The sequence below is a fragment of the Neovison vison genome, chromosome 1 (genome assembly GCF_020171115.1).
Source record: "Neovison vison isolate M4711 chromosome 1, ASM_NN_V1, whole genome shotgun sequence".
In the NCBI taxonomy this organism is placed as follows: Eukaryota; Metazoa; Chordata; class Mammalia; order Carnivora; family Mustelidae; genus Neogale; species Neogale vison.
The window spans coordinates 287847854-287869138 of NC_058091.1; the positions used below are offsets into that span (position 1 = coordinate 287847854).

Below are 21285 nucleotides of genomic sequence, written 5' to 3' on the forward strand. Positions count from 1 at the left end.
CCAGCAGTGCCACCAGGCTACCCTAGAAGTAACATTTTGATGATTTTTCTTTCAGTCTTCTCTTGCACATTTTACATAGTTGGTTTTTTTTTTTTTTAAAGATTTTATTTATTTATTTGACAGAGATCACAAGTAGGCGGAGAGGCAGGCAGAGAGAGAGAGTAGGGGAAGCAGGCTCCCCGCTGAGCAGAGAGCCATATGCAGGCTCTGGGATCCCAGGACCCTGGGATTATGACCTGAGCTGAAGGCAGAGCCACGCAGGCACCCCCATTTTACATAGTTTGATGCAGTATATGGTGTCCTGCCTCACTATCCATACTTTAATCTTCCAAATAGTATTCCTTTCTTCCCTGAGAATTTAACCCTTCATGGGTCCCACTGTTTGCTTTTGCGTAGCAATCTTTGGATACTCTCTAGTTAGACTGTGTCTTTAACATATTGCATTATTTATTTACATAGTATAGTTTATACAGATGAAGTATATATGTGTAGGTAGCATATACATTGTAGTACATACTTAACATTACAGTATAGTATTTATATTATACTCTCTACTTACCTTATAGTATATGTTTGCAATACTGTCAATATTTTATCTGATATGGTCAATATTGCATATGCACACAAACTAATTAGTTAAATGAATTTTAATTAAGTGATGTTTAAAATGCTTTATATTTAATTTATATATTAATATATTTAATTTATATTTAATAATCCTAGATGCAGAGTTATTCAGACTTGTTTAATGTTTGGGAGTATTAGATGGGCTGGTCTGGGACACCTTTTTTCCGCCTTTGAAAAAGTCTCTTGGTATCTATGCAGTACATTTATAAGAATGGATTGGATTTGGAAAACAAAATTTACCTATATTGTGTATCCTTTGCTTTCACTTTGATTTCTGCTTATGTCATACATTTCCCTGTGTCATCAAAAAGTACTTGGTAAGCATATTCCTTCTTCCAGTTGTGACATAAAATATTTACCTAATTTTTTAGTGTTGAGTGCATTAGGTGGTTTCCAGTATTTTTCTCCTATAAATAAGTTTTCAGTATCTTTCCACATGTGAGCCTTTGTTTTGGTCACCACTGTGATTTAGCTAATTCTTTTATCTTTACCCATTTAATATGTCATAAAAGGCATCTCATTATTTAGTTTTTGTTTTTATCTGAATGAGGTTAGCCTACAGAAGATGTTTTTTGATGCAAATGGTGCATATGCATTTGAGAAACATTCTTATAAGAAAAAACCTTTGAGAAAGCCTTGGAGGTACTTTACTGCTAGATAGTCTTCTAGACTTGGCAGCTGGTTTGCCAGAAGTCTGTTATCATCCAGGTAATCAGGCCCAGGATGAACAATAATAAAATCATAAATTAACACTAATTTTTAAAAATTAAATTTTTAAGCAGTCAATCTACTTTACTACCTTTAAACAATATCTAAAAATCGCATTCATACCTTTAATTTTTTCTGTTTGTGAAATTCTTTTTTGTTTCTTTTTTTGCCTCAACTCTTACAACTGACTACAAGATAAAAAAGCTACTTCTCAAGAAGTTGTTTCTGAATGTGGTAAAAATCAACAAATCATTTCTTCCATATCAGGTGTGCTTTTTTTCTCTTTTTTTCCCCTGAGAATAACATTACTAATTAAAGACTGTTCTTCTGATGACCAATCAAGAGCTACCACTATCCATCAAAAAGCAATAAAACCCATCAATTGATTGAATAGAGATAGAATGATAATTTAAATATTTTCACTTTCCTTTTTTCTAATTTCTGGGTTGTTACATGGTTTAAATTCAAGCCTTCGTACCAAGTTTCCAGTGTTCAATATAATAAGAAATTATATTTTGCAAATGAAATTTGAAAGTAATGTTTTATTAAAAATAAAATGTTAGGAAGTAAAACTAGAGTCCTAGTGAAGGGATTTTGGAATATTGGTGAAGTTTAGTGGGGTAAAGTTTGGAGCCGATGACCCAAGAAAGAATTCTTGAAACATCGTTGGTGCAAAATGGTGGTTTAATAAAGCATGAGGACAGGACCCGTGGGCAAAAAGAGCTGCTGCCTCAGGGTTGTGAGGGGGTGGCTTATTATATATTATGCGGTTGTGGGAGGTAAGGAAAAACTGAGGTCTTTTGTATGTTAAAGAAAATTCACAGGATACAGGAGGCCTTGCCACTGTCAAGTTAAAGTTGTTTTCCCTCTAGCAAGGCATTAATAGGAAGATAGTTGGGAACTTCCTGGAGGATCACTCTGCCTTCTTCCAGTATCTGTCAATGGGCTGCAGCTTATAAGGATATTATATCTACATTTCCTCCTGGAAGCTAGGCCATTGATAGAAATGCTTCATTTCTGTAAATTGCTAAGACATTTATAAACTGAGGGAGACTCAGTTCTTGCAGGATTGTGATCTCTACAAGTTAGCTATTTGTTTTTCCTTTCCTTAGCTTTAGGGTGGCCAAGAGTACATAAGGAATGTCACTTATATCCCATGGGGGAGGGTGTTGTGGGGTGTCCACTTCTGCTTTGTCCCCAGCTTGCCTTCTTTTCCCTCATCCCTAGGACAAAAGGCACAGAGACCATTTGCTGACATATTGTGATAGGCTTCTTTAGTGTACTTTTGAATAAGAAGCTAATGACTTTTATAAAATTTAGATGTTAAACATTTTTTAAGTGGTAAAATTAAGCTATGAGCTCTGCGAATATACTAGAAACTACTGAATACTGAGTTGTGCCATTCTATTCTATTCTATTCTATTTATTTTATTTCATGAAGGGTACACACCCTAGCAGGGGGATGGGGAGGGGTAGAGTGAGGTGGAGAGAGAGAATCTAAAGCAGCCTCCATGCCCAGCACGGAGCCTGACTTGGGGCTCAATCTCATGACCCAGAGAGCATAACCTTGTTGTGGAATTTCGGAGGCATCGGAGAAGCTCAAGTAGCACACAGAGAACTGGGAGAAGAACTGGGAGAGCTTTATTAACGCTAGTGGGCTCAGTGGGATCACTCCCAAAGTCTGAGCACCCAGCCTTTATTGGGACAGATATTTATAGGCAAACTAGGGATTTTTCATGGTTTCGCACAGCTGATTGGCTCGGGGTCATGAGGTAGTTCTTAAAGCTATGCGGAAGTGACTTGGTGGAGAAGTGCCAAGTCATCCTCGGTGGCTCCTCGTCTCAGTGGGGTGGCCATTTTGGGCTTTTCCACCTCAACCTGAGCAGAAATCAAAAGTCAGTTGCTCAACAAACTGAGTCACCCAGGCACTCCTGAATTGTGCCCTTTTAAAGTGTCTAAATTATATCTCAATAAATCTGTTAAATGAATAACAAGAAAAAGCATTGACAGTAAAAAAATTAGTTATAGGTTAATTTTCTGAACAGGTTTTCTTGCAATCTCCTAAACAAACATGACTTAATATATCTGAAATGGAAATAGGAAATTACAGCATTTTCCTTTATCTTTTTTTCCTTCTTTCTTCTCATGGGGCTTGAGATCACAACCCTGAGACCAAGACTTGAACTGAAATCAAGAGTCGAACACTTAACTGACTGAGCCACCTAGGAAATTAACAGCATTTTCTTGACATGACTTAGATACTTTATTATCCCCATGAATCATTCATATGAGAAAAGCAATAATCAGTCTCTATTCAACTATGAATTACTTTACAGTAAATTGTTTTTAGAATAGAATAGAATTTATTTATACCTGTGAAACTTCTTTGATTTTTTTTAAAAGATTTTATTTTTAAGTAATCTCTTCACCCAAAGTGGGGCCCAAACTCAGAATCCTGAGATCAAGAGCCACATACTCCACAGACTGAGCTAGCTAGGCGCCTCCTACTTAGATTTTTAACAACAAAAAAAATTTATGTTGCTTGTTGCTGATTTGTTATAAATGCTAATGACTTAGAGCTATTTACAGATTTTTTTTTATATTCCTGATTTTTAAATTTTCTTAATTTTCAGAACATGAACCTTTGAATGTTCCTCAAGTGTTGGCTCCCGATGTATATCTAAATCTCAAACGTCACACTGAAATATCAGAGGAACCTTCATCACCTTCACCGTCTGATCTGGTACTAAATTTGATATTTCTATTCAGAAGTTATAATAATAGGGGCGCCTGGGTGACTCAGTGGGTTAAAGCCTCTGCCTTCGGCTCAGGTCGTGATCCCAGGGTCCTGGGATCGAGCCCCACGTCGGGCTCTCTGCTCAGCGGGGAGCCTGCTTCCTCCTCTCTCTCTGCCTGCCTCTCTGCCTACTTGTGATCTCTGCCTATCAAATAAATAAATAAATCTTAAAAAAAAAAAGTTATAATAATACATTTGCTAAAATTTATTATGGTCATCTGCATCATTTAATTGTATAGATGAAATGAGGCTAAAATGGCATCTATGTAGCTTTGTTGGAAAGATCAAAAAATTAAGATTTAAATACTATGCCCCAAAGTATTGTAAACTAAGACCATAAGACACACTTCCTGCAGTTTTCCCTAAGTTAGGGAAATATATAAGCTCATATAAGCTCTTTTTGTCTTTAGAATTAATTATTATTATTATTATTATTTTTAATTTTTTTTTTTACAAGAGTGAATGGTGCAGACTGGTTGTACAGAGTAAAAAGAATATAACCCTCTTTGATTTTACATGTTTTGTTTCAGGTTAGAAACACTTACATAAATGTGACTGATATTAAAGTTGATGATCTACAGGAACTGCCTGTTAAAGAGGGGCCTTCAAATGATACTATTACCAAACAGCCAAGTGATCACCTGGAGATCCCATCTTCTGCAGAGTTACATTATATGGCAGCTTCAGTTATAAATGCTGTTCCCTTGCATACTGTTAAGACTGAAGGTAATAATGTTCTTCTTTTTAAGTTGATTAAAAACACTTTAAAAATTCTTTAATATAACATGTTTACCCCTTCTTAAGTCTCTTAGCTCTTTTCCTGCGAACCCACTATATCTTTGGATGTTTATATTCACATTTAGGAATGTTCTTTTGTGGGGGAGGGCAGAGGAAGAGGGAGAGAGAATCTTAAGCAGACTCCATGCCCAGCATAGAGCCTGATGTGGGGCTTGATCTTACGACCCTGAGATCCTGACCTGAGCCACAGTCAAGAATTGGAGGCTTATCTGAATGTGCTATGTGGTCCCCCTAGAAGTGTTCTATTAATCTTCTAACTACCTTGTTTAGAATCAGTCTTTTTATGCTTTTCATATTCTTGATAGAGTCAGCCAATTCCACTATGGATTTATTTTTTAAATCTGCAAAAATGTCTCCACCCTGTCTGGATGAAAGAAGCTGGAGAGCAGGCAGTACAGTGGTGAAGAACCCTGGGATTGCCTCACCTATAACATCAGAATTACAGCAGGACAAAGGTGAATACCCTAAATGTCTGACATGACTCTCGCCTTTTCTCTAAATTACTGATACATAGAAATGAGTTCTAAAACTTGGTAATTGCAAAAGAAACCAGGAAAAGTTTTTTCCTTTGCTAAGAAGAGTGTGGTCAGATAGGTAAATTAGGTAGCGTCATGGTTCCAAAGCTGGGGCCCCTGGGTATTCTGTGAGGAGACTACAGATCTATTTGTACATAGGTCTTTTCTTAATTGAGGAGGCTAAAAATAAACATCCTATGGGATGTCATGAGTGCTTTGGTATTAAAAGGGAATTCTCATATTTAAAAAAAAGTGGGCGGTGAACCATGAGAGACTATGGACTCTGAAAAACAATCTGAGGGGTTTGAAGTGGCGGGGGGGTGGGAGGTTGGGGTACCAGGTGGTGGGTATTATAGAGGGCACGGCTTGCATGGAGCACTGGGTGTGGTGAAAAAATAATGAATACTGTTTTTCTGAAAATAAATAAATTGGAAAAAATAAATAAAAAATAAATAAAAAATTAAAAAGTGGGCGATTCTAGAATAGCATGTAGAAAATACACAGGTATTTAGCCAACAGTAAAATATTATAAGTAAAACACTCAGTTTTAGAATTATAAATTAGGTTGCATTATTATAAAATATTTGCAAGATTTAGAAGAATATTTTTCCAAAACCTAAAGTTATTACATCCTATGAATGATTAGATTACTCTTCTTTTTGAAAAAGATTTTATTTATTCATTTGATATAGAGAGATATAGGGAAAGAGCTTGAGCAGGAGAAGAGGCAGAAGGAGAGGAAGAAGCAGACAAGGCTGAGCCGGGAGCCCAACATGGGGCTCGATTCCAGGATCTGGAGATAATGACCTGAGCCGAAGGCAGATAGCCAAACATCTGAGCCACCCATGTGCCCGAATAGATTAAGCTTAATAAGCCATCAGATTTCTTCCAACTGAAAGCCAATATGTCTTCTGGGTTCCACAGGTCCTGGGAAGGACACCCAGCCTTGTGGTTTTCAGATGCTTGGGGTCAGAGTCCAGCCCTGTCTGCTAATTGTATATCAACAGTGGGCACTCAGGAAATGTGAGGGTGTAGGGAAGGGATGGGTAGCAGGGAAACCTCACCTTAGGATGTGTTAGGGCATGTCTGTTATAGCTGTGTATACCAGTAAGTGCCAGAATTTCAGATTTTGAAGCCTTGGCCCATTCTCTTTCCTGTTATGGGGCTGTTTGGTGCATGGGTATTGAAGGGAGAATGTATGAAACTAACAAGTCTTTTAGGCTGGGAAAGTGTGTGGGAAATGAAAAGAGCTTGACTTCTAGGTTCAAGTAGAACAGACCTGGTTTTTGGTCCCAACTCTATCACTTCATAGTTTGGGTACTTCTTGCAAGTATATTAACTTTATTTGATCCTTACTTCTATCTCTGTGGGACACAACCTCATAGAGTTGTCATGTGGGTTACATCTAGCCAAATGCCTGTGGGCTCCCTGGGCTGTGCAGTCAGTTGAGCATCTGACTCTTGGTTTCGACTCAGGTCATGATCTCAGGGTCATGGGATCGAGCTCTGTGTGGGGCTCTGCACTCAGTGCAGACTCTGCTTAAGACTCTCTTCATCTCCTCCTGTCCCTGCTCCCCACGCTCACTCTCTTGTTCTCTCCCTCTATCTAAAATAAATAAATCTTTTAAAAAAATGCCCATGGGCTAGTTTCCCTTCATTTTCATACCAGTCAACTTTTGAAATTCTGCCATACTGGAACCAGATCCATCTCTCTGTGACCCCTGAATATCTTTGGCCAGCATTTTAAGTGACCATAAGCTAGCTACAGGTTAATTTCCTTCATTAGATCAAGTCTATTCAATGTTTTAGAAGATCATTCTCTGGGGAGACTGGTTACAAAAATATGTCAGTGTCCCTTATTAAAGAGACAACTTTAAAATGCCAGTTTAAAAGGATGTGTTTCATATTTTGAAAATAAATTCCATTATGGTATTTACATAATATACCATAAAGATTCAGAATCTTGTTGCATAATAGAGTTGAATGGGATTTGTATTATAGAAAAAGGTTGGGAGAAGGAGGGTCAGATTCCCTAGGTATTTAAAACAAAAGCAAGACAAATAATAAATTCCTACCTTTAGTGATACTTGCTCACCATTTTGAATGATAGTAGTTTCCTATTTTAGAAACTATCTCCAATAGGAATGCTTTCAGCTATTAATAGCAAGCAGAGCTTTGCTGGCCAGAGGGAGATTTTTTCATCAGTGGAGCTCAGTATTTAACCCTTTAGGTGATTTTTCCTTTTTTTTTCTCCCCCTATTAGTCAGTGGGAATAGAGCAGATTCTCCAAAGAAAGGGAAGCTATTTTCATTATGTAGGTAGACCATTCTGGATTTTGGACATGTCCAGCTCTTTTGCCGAATTTTCTCCTTGAAGTTTGTATACAAAATTCTCTCCTGAGAATGACTAAGGGAGATACTTCAGGCTCCTGCAAACAGGAAGGACAGATGGTAAAGTACTGTGAGAGTCAAGGTGAAAAAGGTAAGGCCAGGCGTACCTGATGAGCGTGATCTCATGTAGAGATTACTTATTAAAAAAAAAAAAAAAAAGGTAAAACCAGAACAGGTAGTGGAAAGTGATACAGTGGCCATTGCCTGCATCGCAGTTTGACATTATCCTGTCATGGGAAACCTCACACTAGACTGGGACTGAAAGGTAAGAAGCACTACCTACACTTGTTTAGTGATTCACATTTTTCAGAGTATTTTATTGCACAATTCAGTCTTCACAAAGCCTCTCTAAGTTAGGTAGGTCAGGCATCATACTCCTCATTTGACCAACTAGTCAATAAACAATCAAGGACCAGATCTTGGAACTTAAGAAGAGTGTAATTAATATCGGGCTCTCTGCCTGGGCACTCATCTCGGGGAGGAAAGGAAGGCAAAGAAGCAGAGGATTATGATACAGCATGGGAAGTGCTTTCAAGGTGGTATGGATGAGATTCTTGGGAAATGCAGCATCTACTCCATCTCTAGGGAGGATGGGACATTTATCCCATTTATTCCACTGAGACACCTCAGTGGAATCTTAAAGGGAAGTGGGACTTAGAGAAAGGTCACACAGAGTGAGAGACTAAATTGTGCAGTGATGTGGAGGTTCGATGGAGCCTGCAGAGGCTGAGAGAATTAAAGTTTGCTTGGAGGCAGTGAAGTGGTTTTGTTTGTTTAAGACAGCAATAGATGAGCTGGAGAGGGAGACAGAGGAAAGACTGAATGGCATTGTCCTTATACTGAGGCCTTTGGACTTTTATGATGAGGTATTAGAGAAACACTGAAGAATTTGAGGTGGGAAAGGAACAAAATCAGATTTGTGTTTTAAAAGATCCTTGTGGAAGGTGGACTAAATAGGGGTAAAATAAATTAGAGATAGAGATGTTGTTTGGGGTCCAGCTATTGTGAAAGCTTCAGCTAAGCAATGGTAAAAAGAATGGACATTTTGGTTGGTAATCATCAATATTTGGTGTTACTTTGGATCTGCAGGAAAGAGAAGAACCTTGAATGATTCTCTGGCTTAGGAACACGTTGAATGAGAACTACTAACTGAACTGGGGAATCAGGAAGAGGGAGAAAGTTGGAGGGACAGAGTGATGAATTTCAGTTGATAGGCTTTAGGAACAACCTAAATGAGATATCCAAGACATAGGTGGATTTAAGGGCTGGCGCTCATGAAGATGCCATGTGAATCTGAGAGTCATCTGTGCATTGGTGACACCACCCAGGGAGAATACGTGAGTGAGAAGTGAGCTGAGACTGACAGCCTGGAAGTGCTGATGGGTCAGAGGGGTGGGGGGGCCGAAGAGTAAAATGACAAGACAATGAAGAAGGAAGAGCAATAGGGGGAGGAGGAGACCCAGAGCCTGGAAAACGAACACATTTTTAAAAGTGTTTGAGGGGTGTCTGGGTGGCTCAGTCATAGGGCATCTGCCTTTGGCTCAGGTCATGATCCCAGGGTCCTAGAATCAAGCTCTACCTCAGGCTCCCTGCTCAGCAGGAAGCCTGCTTCTCCCTCTCTCTCTCCCCTGGCTTGTGTTCCTTCTCTCACTGTCTCTCTGTCAAATAAATATAAAAATCTTAAAAAAAAAAAAAGTTTCAAATTTGGAACAAGGATCAATTGAGTTTAAGAGTTGGGAAGGTCATTGGCTTTGATATTGGTCTTGGGAGGTTTAATGATAGCTTGAGATCTCATGTAGAGTTGGTAGTGGCCCATAGTAGGCCTACCTTTTACTATGTGACACTGGTGGTTTTCAAGTAGAGTTTTAAAACAGTCAAAAATAGGGGCACCTTGGTGGCTCAGTCAGTTAAGTGTCTGACTCTTGATTTCTGCCGAGGTCATGATCTCAGGGTCCTGAAATCAAGCCCTACACTGGGCTCTGTGCTCAGTGGGAAGTCTGCATGAGATTTCTCCCTCTGCTCTCTCCCTTCATGCTCTCTCTCTCACTCACTCTCAAAATGAATAAGCAAATCTTTAAAATAAATAAAAAGTAAAAAATATTAAATAATGTTGCTTTTTAATGAAGTATGTTTTTATTGCAGAAGGTAAAGTGTCATTCAAACTGCCTTGTGTGTGGAGTTTTGTGGTAATAGCAACACTGTTATGTATTCTTATCTCACAACAGACAGCTCTCTGAAGTCGAGAAGCTGAAGTGTTATTTCTGAGTGTATTGAAACAGATTTGGAAGGGAATGTTATTTTGACTTAAAATGCGGTCTTGAAAAAAATTAGATCATCAGCATTTACTTCTCCCTTAATTCTACTGAATTCTAATATTGATTACCTTTATTAATATTTAGATATGCTAAAGCCAGATTTTCAAGTCAAAAAACAGAACTTGAATTCAGCTGCTGCAGAGGATGACCCGCCGTGGGAGCTCCTGCAGGATGTGTCTGCAGCTCGCCGCCTAGAGCGTCTCACATCTAAGCTTCAGGAAATTGATGAACAGCTGTTAGCAATACAGAGCATTGCTGAAAACATAGAGCAGGATTGCCCCAGATACAAACTGCTAGATCGACATTGTGATAAGGTAGACTGTCTTTATTTTAGCTATTCGTTTGTTACTGAGTTATTAGATTTGGAATTTGATGTGATTTTAGACATTTGGTTTTTCAATATAATAGGATTTTTTTTTTAAGCTAGGGTTTCTCAACCTCAGCATTATTGATATTTGGACCAGTTAATTCTTTGTTGTGGAAGACTTGTCATGAGCACTGTAGGATTTTTTTTTAAGATTTTATTTATTTGACAGGGATATTTGATAGCATCCCTAATCTTTACCTGCTAGCTTTGCTGTAATAATAAAACAATGTCTTCAGGCATGGCCAAATGTTCTGTGGGGAGCAAGATAGCCCCCAGTTGACAACCACTGCCTTAAACTTCTAAGAAGTGAACCAGTGCTTCCTACCAGGAAAAGAAATATATGAATTAGAAAACAAGAATGTGGTTTCAAATGAACCCTGCTCATAACTGAGTATCATTTTCTTCAGCAGGACTTTTTTAACTTAATAAAAATGCTGTTGTCTTTATATTTAGAATTCTCAGTTTCTTTAAAATATTTTATACAATGGGAATAGTAGTCCTTAGACGTTTTCTGTATCTTTAAAAAATACGTATAAGAATGAGATTATTTATGTGTATTGGTATATCATGGTAGTTAGACAAATAGGAAGTCTCATATGAATTAATTATTTTGCACAAACTGTTTTTTTAGGAAATAAAATTTACATAAAATTAAGATTAGGGAACAAACAGTAAAAATACCTTGAATGTGTTAAAGCTTTATATTGGGAAATGCAAATTGGTCTGCAGGATAAAAATTCCATCATTGACTTTCCTAACAAATATTCTAGGTTGCTAGCTGGCTGATATTTTAAAGGATGCATTTATTAGGTTTATAGTATTTCTTTAATTCAAACATTTAGCACATATTAAAAAGTTAAGATTAAACAAGTGAAATCACACAGAAAAAACATGAGGTGGGACTGCTATTAAGTAATGATATTATGATGTTTATTTAATTGTGTCCTTTTTGTTTTTTTTAATTCAGACTTAGATCTAGCACTTCAAAATAAGTGTTAAGTGTTAGAGTCATCTTTGGAACTCCTTATTCCAAAGATTCACTTTCAAAATGGCCTTATGTTCTTGTATATTAAGCATATCCAGAGCCAAATATGTCTTGATCCTGGCTTGCTCCAGAGTCCCAAGAATGGTTTTTTGTTTTTTTTTTTTAAAGATTTTATTTATTTAACAGAGAGAGGTCACAAGTAGGCAGAGAGGCAGGCAGAGAGAGAGGAGGAAGCAGGCTCCCTGCTGAGCAGAGAGCCCGATGCGGGACGCCATCCCAGGACCCTGAGATCATGACCTGAGCCGAAGGCAGCGGTCAACCCACTGAGCCACCCAGGCGCCCCCCAAGAATGGTTTTTTCATCAATAAACATTTATTAAGCTTCTGCTAAGTTTTGGGAATAGAAAGATAAATAAGACATACATAGTCATTACTCTCAAGCAGCTTAGAATCTAACAAAAGAAGATAGCTGTATATACCAGTAAAAACATATGAATAGGGTGCGGTGAGAACACAGGTGCACAGGACAGGTTGTGGCTGGACAGTGAAGCTATAGCATCAATGATGCCTTTATAGAGGTGACTCTGGAGTTGGTTTGAATTGATATTCACCAGTTAGGTAAGGAAAGGCTGATGAAACATTGTGAGGTAGAGGTTGATGATACTGGGCTTTAGGACATCTGGCAGTAAAGGTAGGTAAGGGTAGATAAGTGATGATGGAAAGTATTGTTTGCTATGTCAAGTGATTAGGATTTTTATCTATACTATAAATGGGCAGGAGGGAACCACTGAAGAATTTTAGGCAGTGAAATGGTGTGATCAGATGCTCTGGCAACAGCAGTGGAGATGGTAGATTGGAGAGGATAAGCCTGAGGACAGGGAGGTGGTTGGGTCACAGTGGTTCTAAACTGGCTGCTCTTTAGAGTCATCTTGGGAGCTTGTTAGAAATGCAGAGTTGATGGCCCAAACCCTGAGATTCTGATTTTAAGTAATTCTTTGGTGGGACCCAGGAATTTGTGTAATTAATATGCTTCATGAATGACTCTTATGCAGCTAGCTGTATACTGCATTTACTGATTGATGTTTGGGACTCACTGTATACCAAGCTAAGAAGTAATGATAACCTGAACTTTAGGATTGGAGTTGGAAAAGGATGTAGCAGGACTCAGAGGGTGATTGGCTCTGAAAATGTGAAAAAGAATAGTTTCACAGTGGTATCTAAATTTTGAGCCTGGGTAAATGGTGGAGTCACTTTCCAAACCAGGGAAGAAGAAGACCGTGTGTTTTGGGGGAAGAGAGGCACAGTGATTTTGGTCAGAAACATCTTAAATTTGAAGTATAAGATTAGCATAAGTATAATTTGAAGTATAAGATTAGTATAAGTAGCAGTTGGATATATGCTTCTGGAGCTTAGAAGCTAGAGTTGGGTTTATGGTATAGATTTTTAGACTCCTTACAAGGAAGTTCAAATCATAACAGGGCACTCACCCAAGGAGTATACACTGAATGAGGAGAAAAAGAGGGTAAAGGACAGAATTCTGTGGATGCATGAACTTTTAAAGATGACTCGACAATAAAGCTTGAGAAGGAGCATTCCGAAGTAGTTAAGAGACTCAGGAGAAAGCAAAGTAAAGAAAGAGTCTCATGGGATTTCCAAAGGGGAGATGTAAAGATGGTGGAGGAGTAGGGGACCCTGTTTCAACCTGTCCTCTGAACTGAGCTAGATATCTACCAGATCATTCTAAACACCCATGAAATCAGCCTGTGGTGTAAGAAGATATATCTGGAGCTCTACAAGCTGAATATCTCAAGCGGGGAACTTTGATTGGTAGCAGTGGTGAAAGGACGTTAGGACAGCCCCCCAGATTGAAACCTAGAGCTGCAGGGATGCATGTGCGAACCGGGGGCGACTAGTGGTTTTAGAAGCACAAAAGGCAGAGACATGCCTGGACATGGAAGCAAGGGCTAGCAGAGCTGCTATAGGTGTACAACCCAGAATACTGTGTTTTTTAGCAGTACAGACAAAAATGGAGACAATGTGGCCTGGAGAACTCACTGAAGAACAGATTGTGATTTCTCTGTTCTGAGATAGAGATATGGATACGGTCACTTCTACTCTGACTTTCAGAAGCTGCCAGGAAAAGCTGCCAGAGCACAAAAGCCCACCAAAACTGGTTTTCACCGAGCCCATTTCCTCCCTACAGGAGGCAGGGCAGCTCTGTCCAAACAGGGTTGCTGGAGTAACAGCAGGACAGGCCCCTCCCCCAGAAGACAGTCTGAAAGAACAAGAGGCCAACAACCCTAAGATCCCTATAAAAAAGGTGCATTCTGCTTGGGTTGCAGTCAATCATTTGGACTCTGTACATTCCCTCAACCACCCGTCAACAGAATGACTAAGAGAAGGAACCCCTAACACAGGAAAAATTCAGAGACTGTGACCTCTGCCACAGAACTAATGGATATGGGTATAAGCAAGATGTCAGAAATAGACTTCAGGATAACAGTTATGAAGACAATAGCTAGGATGGAGAAAACCATTAATGGCAGCATAGATTCTTTAAGAGCAGAAATGAGCTGATCTGCCAGAACTTAAAAATGCTATTATTGAGATCCAATCTAGATGCTCTAATGCTAAGGTAAACGAGGCAGAAGAACAAATTAGTGATCTATAAGGCAAACTGATAGAAAAGAAGGAACAGGAGGAGGCCTGGAACAAACAGCTTAAAATCCATGAAAACAGAATTAGAGAAATAAATGATGCCATGAAATGTTCCAGTGTCAGGATTATTGGGATCCCTGAGGGGGTGGAGAGGGAGAGGACCAGAAGATACATTTGAGCAAATCATAGCCAGGAACTTCCCTAATCTGGGGAAGGAAAAAAGCATTCATGTCCTAGAGTCAGAGAAGTCCTCTCCCATGATCAATGAGAATAGACCATCTCCACGGCATGTAATAGTAAAACTCGCAAATCTTAGAACCAAGGAAACCATCTTAAGGGCAGTTAGGGGCAATAGATTCTTTATGTACTGAAGGAGGAACATTGGAATAGTGTCAGACCTGTCCACAGACACCTGGCAAGCCAGAAAGGGCTGGCAAACATATTCAGGGTACTAAATGAGAAGAACATGCAGCCAAGAATTCTTTATCCAGCAAGGTTGTTACTCTGAATGAATGGAGAGATAAAGAGCTTCCAGGACTGGCAGACACTAAAAGAATATGTGACCACTAAGCAAGTACCACTAAGTCCTGCAAGAAATATTAAGAGGGGTTCTATAAAAGGGGAAAGACCCCGAGAGTGATACTTGTTTCTATAGAGACAATCTATAGAAACAAGGACTTGACAGGCAAGATAATGACAATAAAATCATATCTTTTAATAATCACTCTCAACGTGAATGGCCTAAATGCTCCCATAAAATGGCACAGGGTTGCAGAATGGATAAAAAGACAGACCCATCCATATGTTGTCTACAAGAGACTATTTTTGAACCTAAAGATACATCCAGACTAAAAATGAAAGGACAGAGAGCCATCTTTCATGCCAATGGACCTCAAAAGAAAGCTGGGGTAGCAATTCTCATAGCAGATAAATTAGATTTTAAGATAAAGACTGTAGTTAGAAATACAGAAGGGCACCAAATCATTCTTAAAGGGTCTACCCAGCAAGAAGATCTAACAATTGTAAATATCTATGCCGCCAACATGCGAGCAGTCAACTATATAAGCCAAATGTTAATCAAAATAAAGGAGACATATTGATAATAATATGTTAATAATAGGAAACCTCAACACACCACTCTCAGCAATAGATCATTTAAGCAGAAAATCAACAAAGGAACAAGAGCTTTGAATGACACTCTGGACCAGGTGGATCTCATAAGTATATACAGAACATTACACCCTAAAACAACAGAATACTCATTCTTCTCAAGTGTGCATAGAATTTTCTCCAGAAGAGAGCACATACTGGATCACAAATCAGGTGTCAACTGATACCAAAAGACTGAGATTATTCCCTGCATATTCTCAGAACACAGTGCTTTGAAACTGGAGCTCAATCACAAGAAAAGGTTTGGAAGAAATTCAAACATTTGGAAGCTGAAGACCATCCTGCTCAAGAATGTTTGAGTCAACCAGGAAATCAGAGAAGAACTAAACAATTCATAGAAACCAATGAGAATGAAAACGCATCGGTCCAAAACCTATGGGATTCGGCAAAGGATTTCCCCCTAAGGGGGAAATACATAGCCATTTAAGCCTCTCAAAAGAGTAGAAAAATCCTGAATACATGAACTATCTTTACACCTTGAAAGACCTGGAAAATCAACAACAAATTAAGTCTAACCCATATAGGAGAAGGGAAATAATCAAGAACAGAGCAGAGATCAATGAATTAGAAACCAGAAATACAGTAGAACCAACACACCAACGAAACTAGAAGCTGGTTCTTTGAAAGTATTAATAAGGTCATTAAACCACTGGCCAGACTCATCCAAAAGAGAAGAGAAAGGACCCAAATTAATAAAATTATGAATGAATGGGGGAGAGATAATGACTAACACCAAGGAAATAGAAACAATTATCAGAAATTATTTTCAATAGCTATATGCCAATAAATTAAGCAACCTGGAAGAAATGGATGCATTCCTGGAAATCTATAAATTACCAAGACTGAAACAGAAAGCAATCGATAACCTGAATAGATCAATAACTAGTAACGAGATTGAAGCAGTGATCAAAAAGCTCCCCAAAAACAAGAGTCCAGGACCTGATGGATTCCCTGGGGAATTCTCCCAAACATTCAAAAAAGAAAAGATACCTATTCTCCTGAAGCTGTTTCAAAAAATAGAAACAGAAGGAAAACTTCCAGACTTTCTTTGAGGCCAGCATTACCTTGATCCCAAAACTAGGCAAAGACCTCATCAAAAAGGAAAATTTCAGACCAATATCCCTGATGAATATGGATGTCAAAATTCCCAACAAGATCCTAGCTAATATGATCCAACACTACATCAAAAGGATTGTCCACCACGACCAGGTGGGTTTATCCCTGGGATGCGAGGGTGGTTTAACATTTGCAAATCAATCAATGTGATAGAACACATTAATAAGAGGATAGAGAAGAACCATATGGTCCTCTAAATTGATGCAGAAAAAGGATTTAACAAAATACAGCATCCTTTCTGATTAAAACTCTTCAGAGTATAAGGATGGGGGAACATTCCTCAATTTCGTAAAATCCATTTATGAAAAACCCACAGTGAATATCATTCTCAGTGGGGAAAAGCTGAGAGCCTTTCCCTTAAGATCAGGAACACAACAAGGATGCCCACTCTCACCACTGTTGTTCAACATAGTACTAGAAGTCCTAGCAACAGCAATCAGACAAAAAAAAAGAAATAAAAGGTATTCGAATTGGCAAAGAAGACGTCAAATTTTCTCTCTTCGCAGATGACATGGCACTCTATGTGGAAAACCCAAAAGACTCCACCCCCAAATTATTGGAACAGTAATTCAGTACTGTGGTAGGATACAAAATCAATGCACAGAAATCAGTTGCCTTCTTATCCATTAACGATGTAAGTGTAGAAATAGAAATTAGAGAATCAGTTCCATTTACAATAGCACCCAGAACCATGAGATGCCTTGGAATAAACGTAAGCAAAGAGGTAAAGGATCTATACTCTAGGAACTAGTATACTCTAGAAACCAGTGAAAGAAACTGAAGAATACATGAAATGATGGGAAAACTTTTCATGCTTATGGATCAGAAGAATAAACATTGTTATAATGTCTGTGCTGCCCAGAGCAATCTGTACTTTCAACGCCATCCCAATCAAAATACCAACAGCATTTTTCAAAGTGCTGGAACAAATAATTCTAAAATTTGTATGGAACCAGAAAAGACCCCAAATAGTGAAGGAAATGTTGAAAAAGAAAACAAAGCTAGGAGCATCACATTGCCTGATTTCAAGCTCTATTACAAAGCTGTGATTACCAAGACATCATGGTACTGGCATAAAAATAGGCACATAGACTAGTGTAACAGAGTAGAGAGCCCAGATATGGACCTGCAACTCTACAGTCAAGTAATCTTTGACAAAGCAGGAAAAAATATCCAATGGAAAAAAGTATCTTTAATAAATGGCACTGGGAAAATTGGACAGCTATATGCAGAAGAGTGAAACTCAACCATTCTCTCACACCATACACAAAGATAAACTCAAAATGGGTGCAAGACCTCAATATGAGATAGGAATCCATCAGAATCCTGGAGGAGAACACAGGCAGTAACCTCTTCGACGTCAGCCACAGCAACTTCTTTCAAGATATGTTCTAAAAGAAAAGGGAAACAAAAACGACAATGAACTTTTGGGACTTCATCAAGATCAAAACCTTCTGTACAGCAAAGGAAACAGTCAACAAAAAAAAAAAGAGGCAACCCACAGAATGGAAGAAGATATTTGCAAATGACACTACAGACAAAGGGCTGATATCCAAGATCTAAATAGAACACCTCAAAAACTTAACACCCAAAAAAGAATTAAGTCAAAAAATGGGCAAAAGACATGAACAGACACTTCCTCAAAGAAGACATGCAAATGGCTAACAGACACATGAAAAAATGTTTATCGTCATTAGCCATCATGGAAATTCAAATTGAAACCATTGAGATACAACCTTACACAAGTTAGAATGCCAAAAACCAACAAGAAACAGCAAATATTGGAGAGACTCTGGACAAAGCGGAACTCTCTTACATGTTGGTGGGAATGCACGTTGGTACAGCCATTTTGGAAAACAGTGTTCAGCTTTCTCATAAAATTAAAAATAGAGCTACCCTATGACCCAGCAATTGCACTACTGAGTATTTACCCCAAGGATACAGATGTAGTAAAAAGAAGGGCCATATGCACCCCAGTGTTTATAGCAGCAATGTCCATAATAGTCAGACTGTGGGAAGAGCTGAGATGCCCTTCAACAGATGAATGGATAAAGAAGATGTGGTCCATATATACAATGGAATATTACTCAGTCATCAGAAAGGATGAATACTCAACTTTTGCATCAACATGGAGGGGACTGGAGGAGAATGGTCTAGGTGCAATAAGTCAAGCAGAGAATGTCAGTTATCAAATGGTTTCACCTTTTTGTGGAATATAAAGAATAGCATGGAGGACATTAGGAGAAGGAAGGGGAAAAATGAAGGGGGGATAATTGGAGGGGGAGATGAACCATGAGAGTCAATGGGCTCTGGGAAACAAACTTAGGGTTTTAGAGGGTGGGAAGTTAGGGGGACGAGTGAGCCTGGTGGTGGATATTAAGGAGGGCATGTATTGCATCGAGCACTGGGTGTAAACCATGGAACACTACATCAAAAAATAATGATGTAGGGGCGCCTGGGTGGCTCAGTGGGTTAGGCCACTGCCTTCAGCTCAGGTCATGATCTCAGAGTCCTGGGATCGAACCCCGCATCGGGCTCTCTGCTCAGCAGGGAGCCTGCTTCCTCCTCTTTCTCTGCCTGCCTCTCTGCCTGCTTGTGCTCTCTCTCTCTGTCAAATAAATAAGTAAAATCTTTAAAAAAAATAATGATGTACTATATGGTGACTAACATAACGTAATTTGTTAAACAAAGGAATTTCCACACATCTATATCCATTAGATAAAAGGACAGCTATGCATGTTGTGATGTTTTTCAAAAATATACATGCCAGCCCTGCTGAATCGGGGGCGGTAGGCTGGGGACAGAGGAGGAGCCAGTGGCTTGGCAGCGGGGAATGTGTAGATCACACACATACATTTTGATAAAGTTCCTAAAAGTTCTGTTACAGCTCCCCTCTCACCCAAGCCTTTTAATACTAGAGGATAGGGACCTTGCCTTTTGCTTGGTAACATGGCAGGCATTCAATACATGCTTATTTAATGGTTATCTTTGCTCTCTTGGTTTTAGATTCTGAGAGTAATAAGATCCCATTTATATAATAAAGACTTATCACCTGAACAGTTACTAATAATAGTATGCAAGCCTAGGAGACAATTTCAAAGGAAGAGTTCTCAAAGAAAGGTTGATCAAACTCTATTAAGTATTTAGTCCACTAAGGTGACTACTTTGAAGGAACTAACACTGATTTAAATGAAAGATTTGGGGATATTGTTTTATAATGCTCTCATCCTATTATAATGCACACATAAATACAAAGATTTTGACTTATCTATTTTAATTAGAGAACAGACTTTAAGCCTGGAAGAAACAGAGAAATAATTGTGGACAAGCACTGACTAGGGGCTTGAAGACCTCAGTTCAAATCCATGTTCTGCCGCTGAGAAAGTCACTGAATTTCTCTGGGTCCTGTTCTCTCATTTATAAAATGAAAGGTTTTGTCTAAATGGTAGCTAATGTTCCTTCCCAATCTAAACTTATATGGTGTTGTTTTCCTTAAGATGCCTAAAAAGATTAAATCATTTAGATTACAAATAAGTAAAAATTTCCTTCTCTTCATCCATCCCAGCATTTAGCGCTCACTGGATTTAGTCACATTTCTTTCATTGTCACCCTAATATTTAAAAGGTACATTACCCTAATATTTAAAAGCTTATTTAAGGGGTGCCTGGGTGGCTCAGTGGGTTAAAGCCTCTGCCTTCGGCTCAGGTCATGATCCCAGGGTCCTGGGATCGAGCCCCGCATTGGGCTCTCTGCTCAGCAGGGAGCCTGCTTTCACCTCTCTCTCTGCCTGCCTCTCTGCCTACTTGTAATTTCTGTCTGTCAGATAAATAAATAAAATCTTTAACAAAATAAATAAAAGCTTATTTAACAATATTGTGAAATTATCAAACTATAAAATTTTTAAGTCATTTTGTTGTTTGTTTTTCTGTAGGTCGAACCTGAAGATCACATTGAATTGTCTTCTAGTCCTGAATCTGGAAGAACATTGGCTTCAAAAGCCAGTGGCATTTCTGAAGGTGTGTGTGTTACAGGCGGGGGTGGGAGGGTGGGGAAGTGGTGGGGGGAGTGTTGGTAGAGGAGACTGAAGCCTTGCTTTGAAAGAATAAGCATTGGCCTTTGAGAGCTACATAACTAGGAATAGTTTTCATTTGTGAGCTGAAGCCCACAGTCCGTTGTTAGATTAGGATTATTCTCGTGATAATGTGATTGGCTCCCACTCAGGCCATTCCCCCACACCCACCCCGCCCCAGAAACCAATGCTCCTAGAGTGGGGCACTGCCCACCACGCGCTTGGTGAGGGCTGCACAGAGCTTGGTGCTGAGGTTGCTGTTTGCCCCGGGTCAAGTGCAGAACTGGAATTTGAGGCTCTGGTTAAATGGCCAAGCAGTGGTGAAATAGAATATGTTTGTGTTTCTTACTGAAAGAATGAAATTAGGGTAGTTACTTAAAAAAATTTCTACTGTGCCTATAGTTGTTTATCTCTACATTCTCTTTAATTCAGTCTTGTCAGCAACTTAACAGTTTTCTATTTTTTTTTTTAAACAGACTTTGGTTTGATTCTGTCATTTAATTTTCTTTTTCATAAATTTCTACCCCTTAGCTCTATTATTTCTTTGGTTTTTGAGGGCTTTAAACTATTGACTTTTTCCTAACTTCATTCTTTTTTTCTAATATATGTATTTGAAGCTAAACATGTTCCTGCAGGGACACAGACAAGAGTGTTGATATGCACTATGTTTTGGTGTTGTTTTGATCTAGTTTGTAATTTGTATTAAGATGTCTTCTTTTGCTCATGAAAGGGATTTTTAACTTCTTAATATTATGCGGTTTTGACTATATAT

General features: G+C 38.8%; 1 protein-coding gene across 11 annotated transcripts in view; it reads left to right on the forward strand.

Moving 5' to 3' along the window:
* The window catches only part of CPLANE1 (ciliogenesis and planar polarity effector 1), a 149014-nt gene that overhangs the window by 99557 nt on the left and 28172 nt on the right, over window positions 1–21285 (forward strand). For 8 of the 11 annotated variants that reach the window (XR_006382179.1, XM_044232526.1, XM_044232525.1 and 5 more), the window contains 6 exons: window positions 1531–1602; window positions 3969–4078; window positions 4663–4858; window positions 5236–5385; window positions 10234–10463; window positions 20376–20460. Coding sequence is in view for 10 of the 11 variants with exons in the window: in XM_044232526.1 (XP_044088461.1) it covers window positions 1531–1602; window positions 3969–4078; window positions 4663–4858; window positions 5236–5385; window positions 10234–10463; window positions 20376–20460 (843 nt within the window). In the remaining variant the exon portion in view is untranslated. The remainder of the gene's footprint in view (window positions 1–1530; window positions 1603–3968; window positions 4079–4662; window positions 4859–5235; window positions 5386–10233; window positions 10464–20375; window positions 20461–21285) is intronic. The other 3 variants (XM_044232540.1, XM_044232532.1, XM_044232559.1) reach the window with 3 other exon arrangements.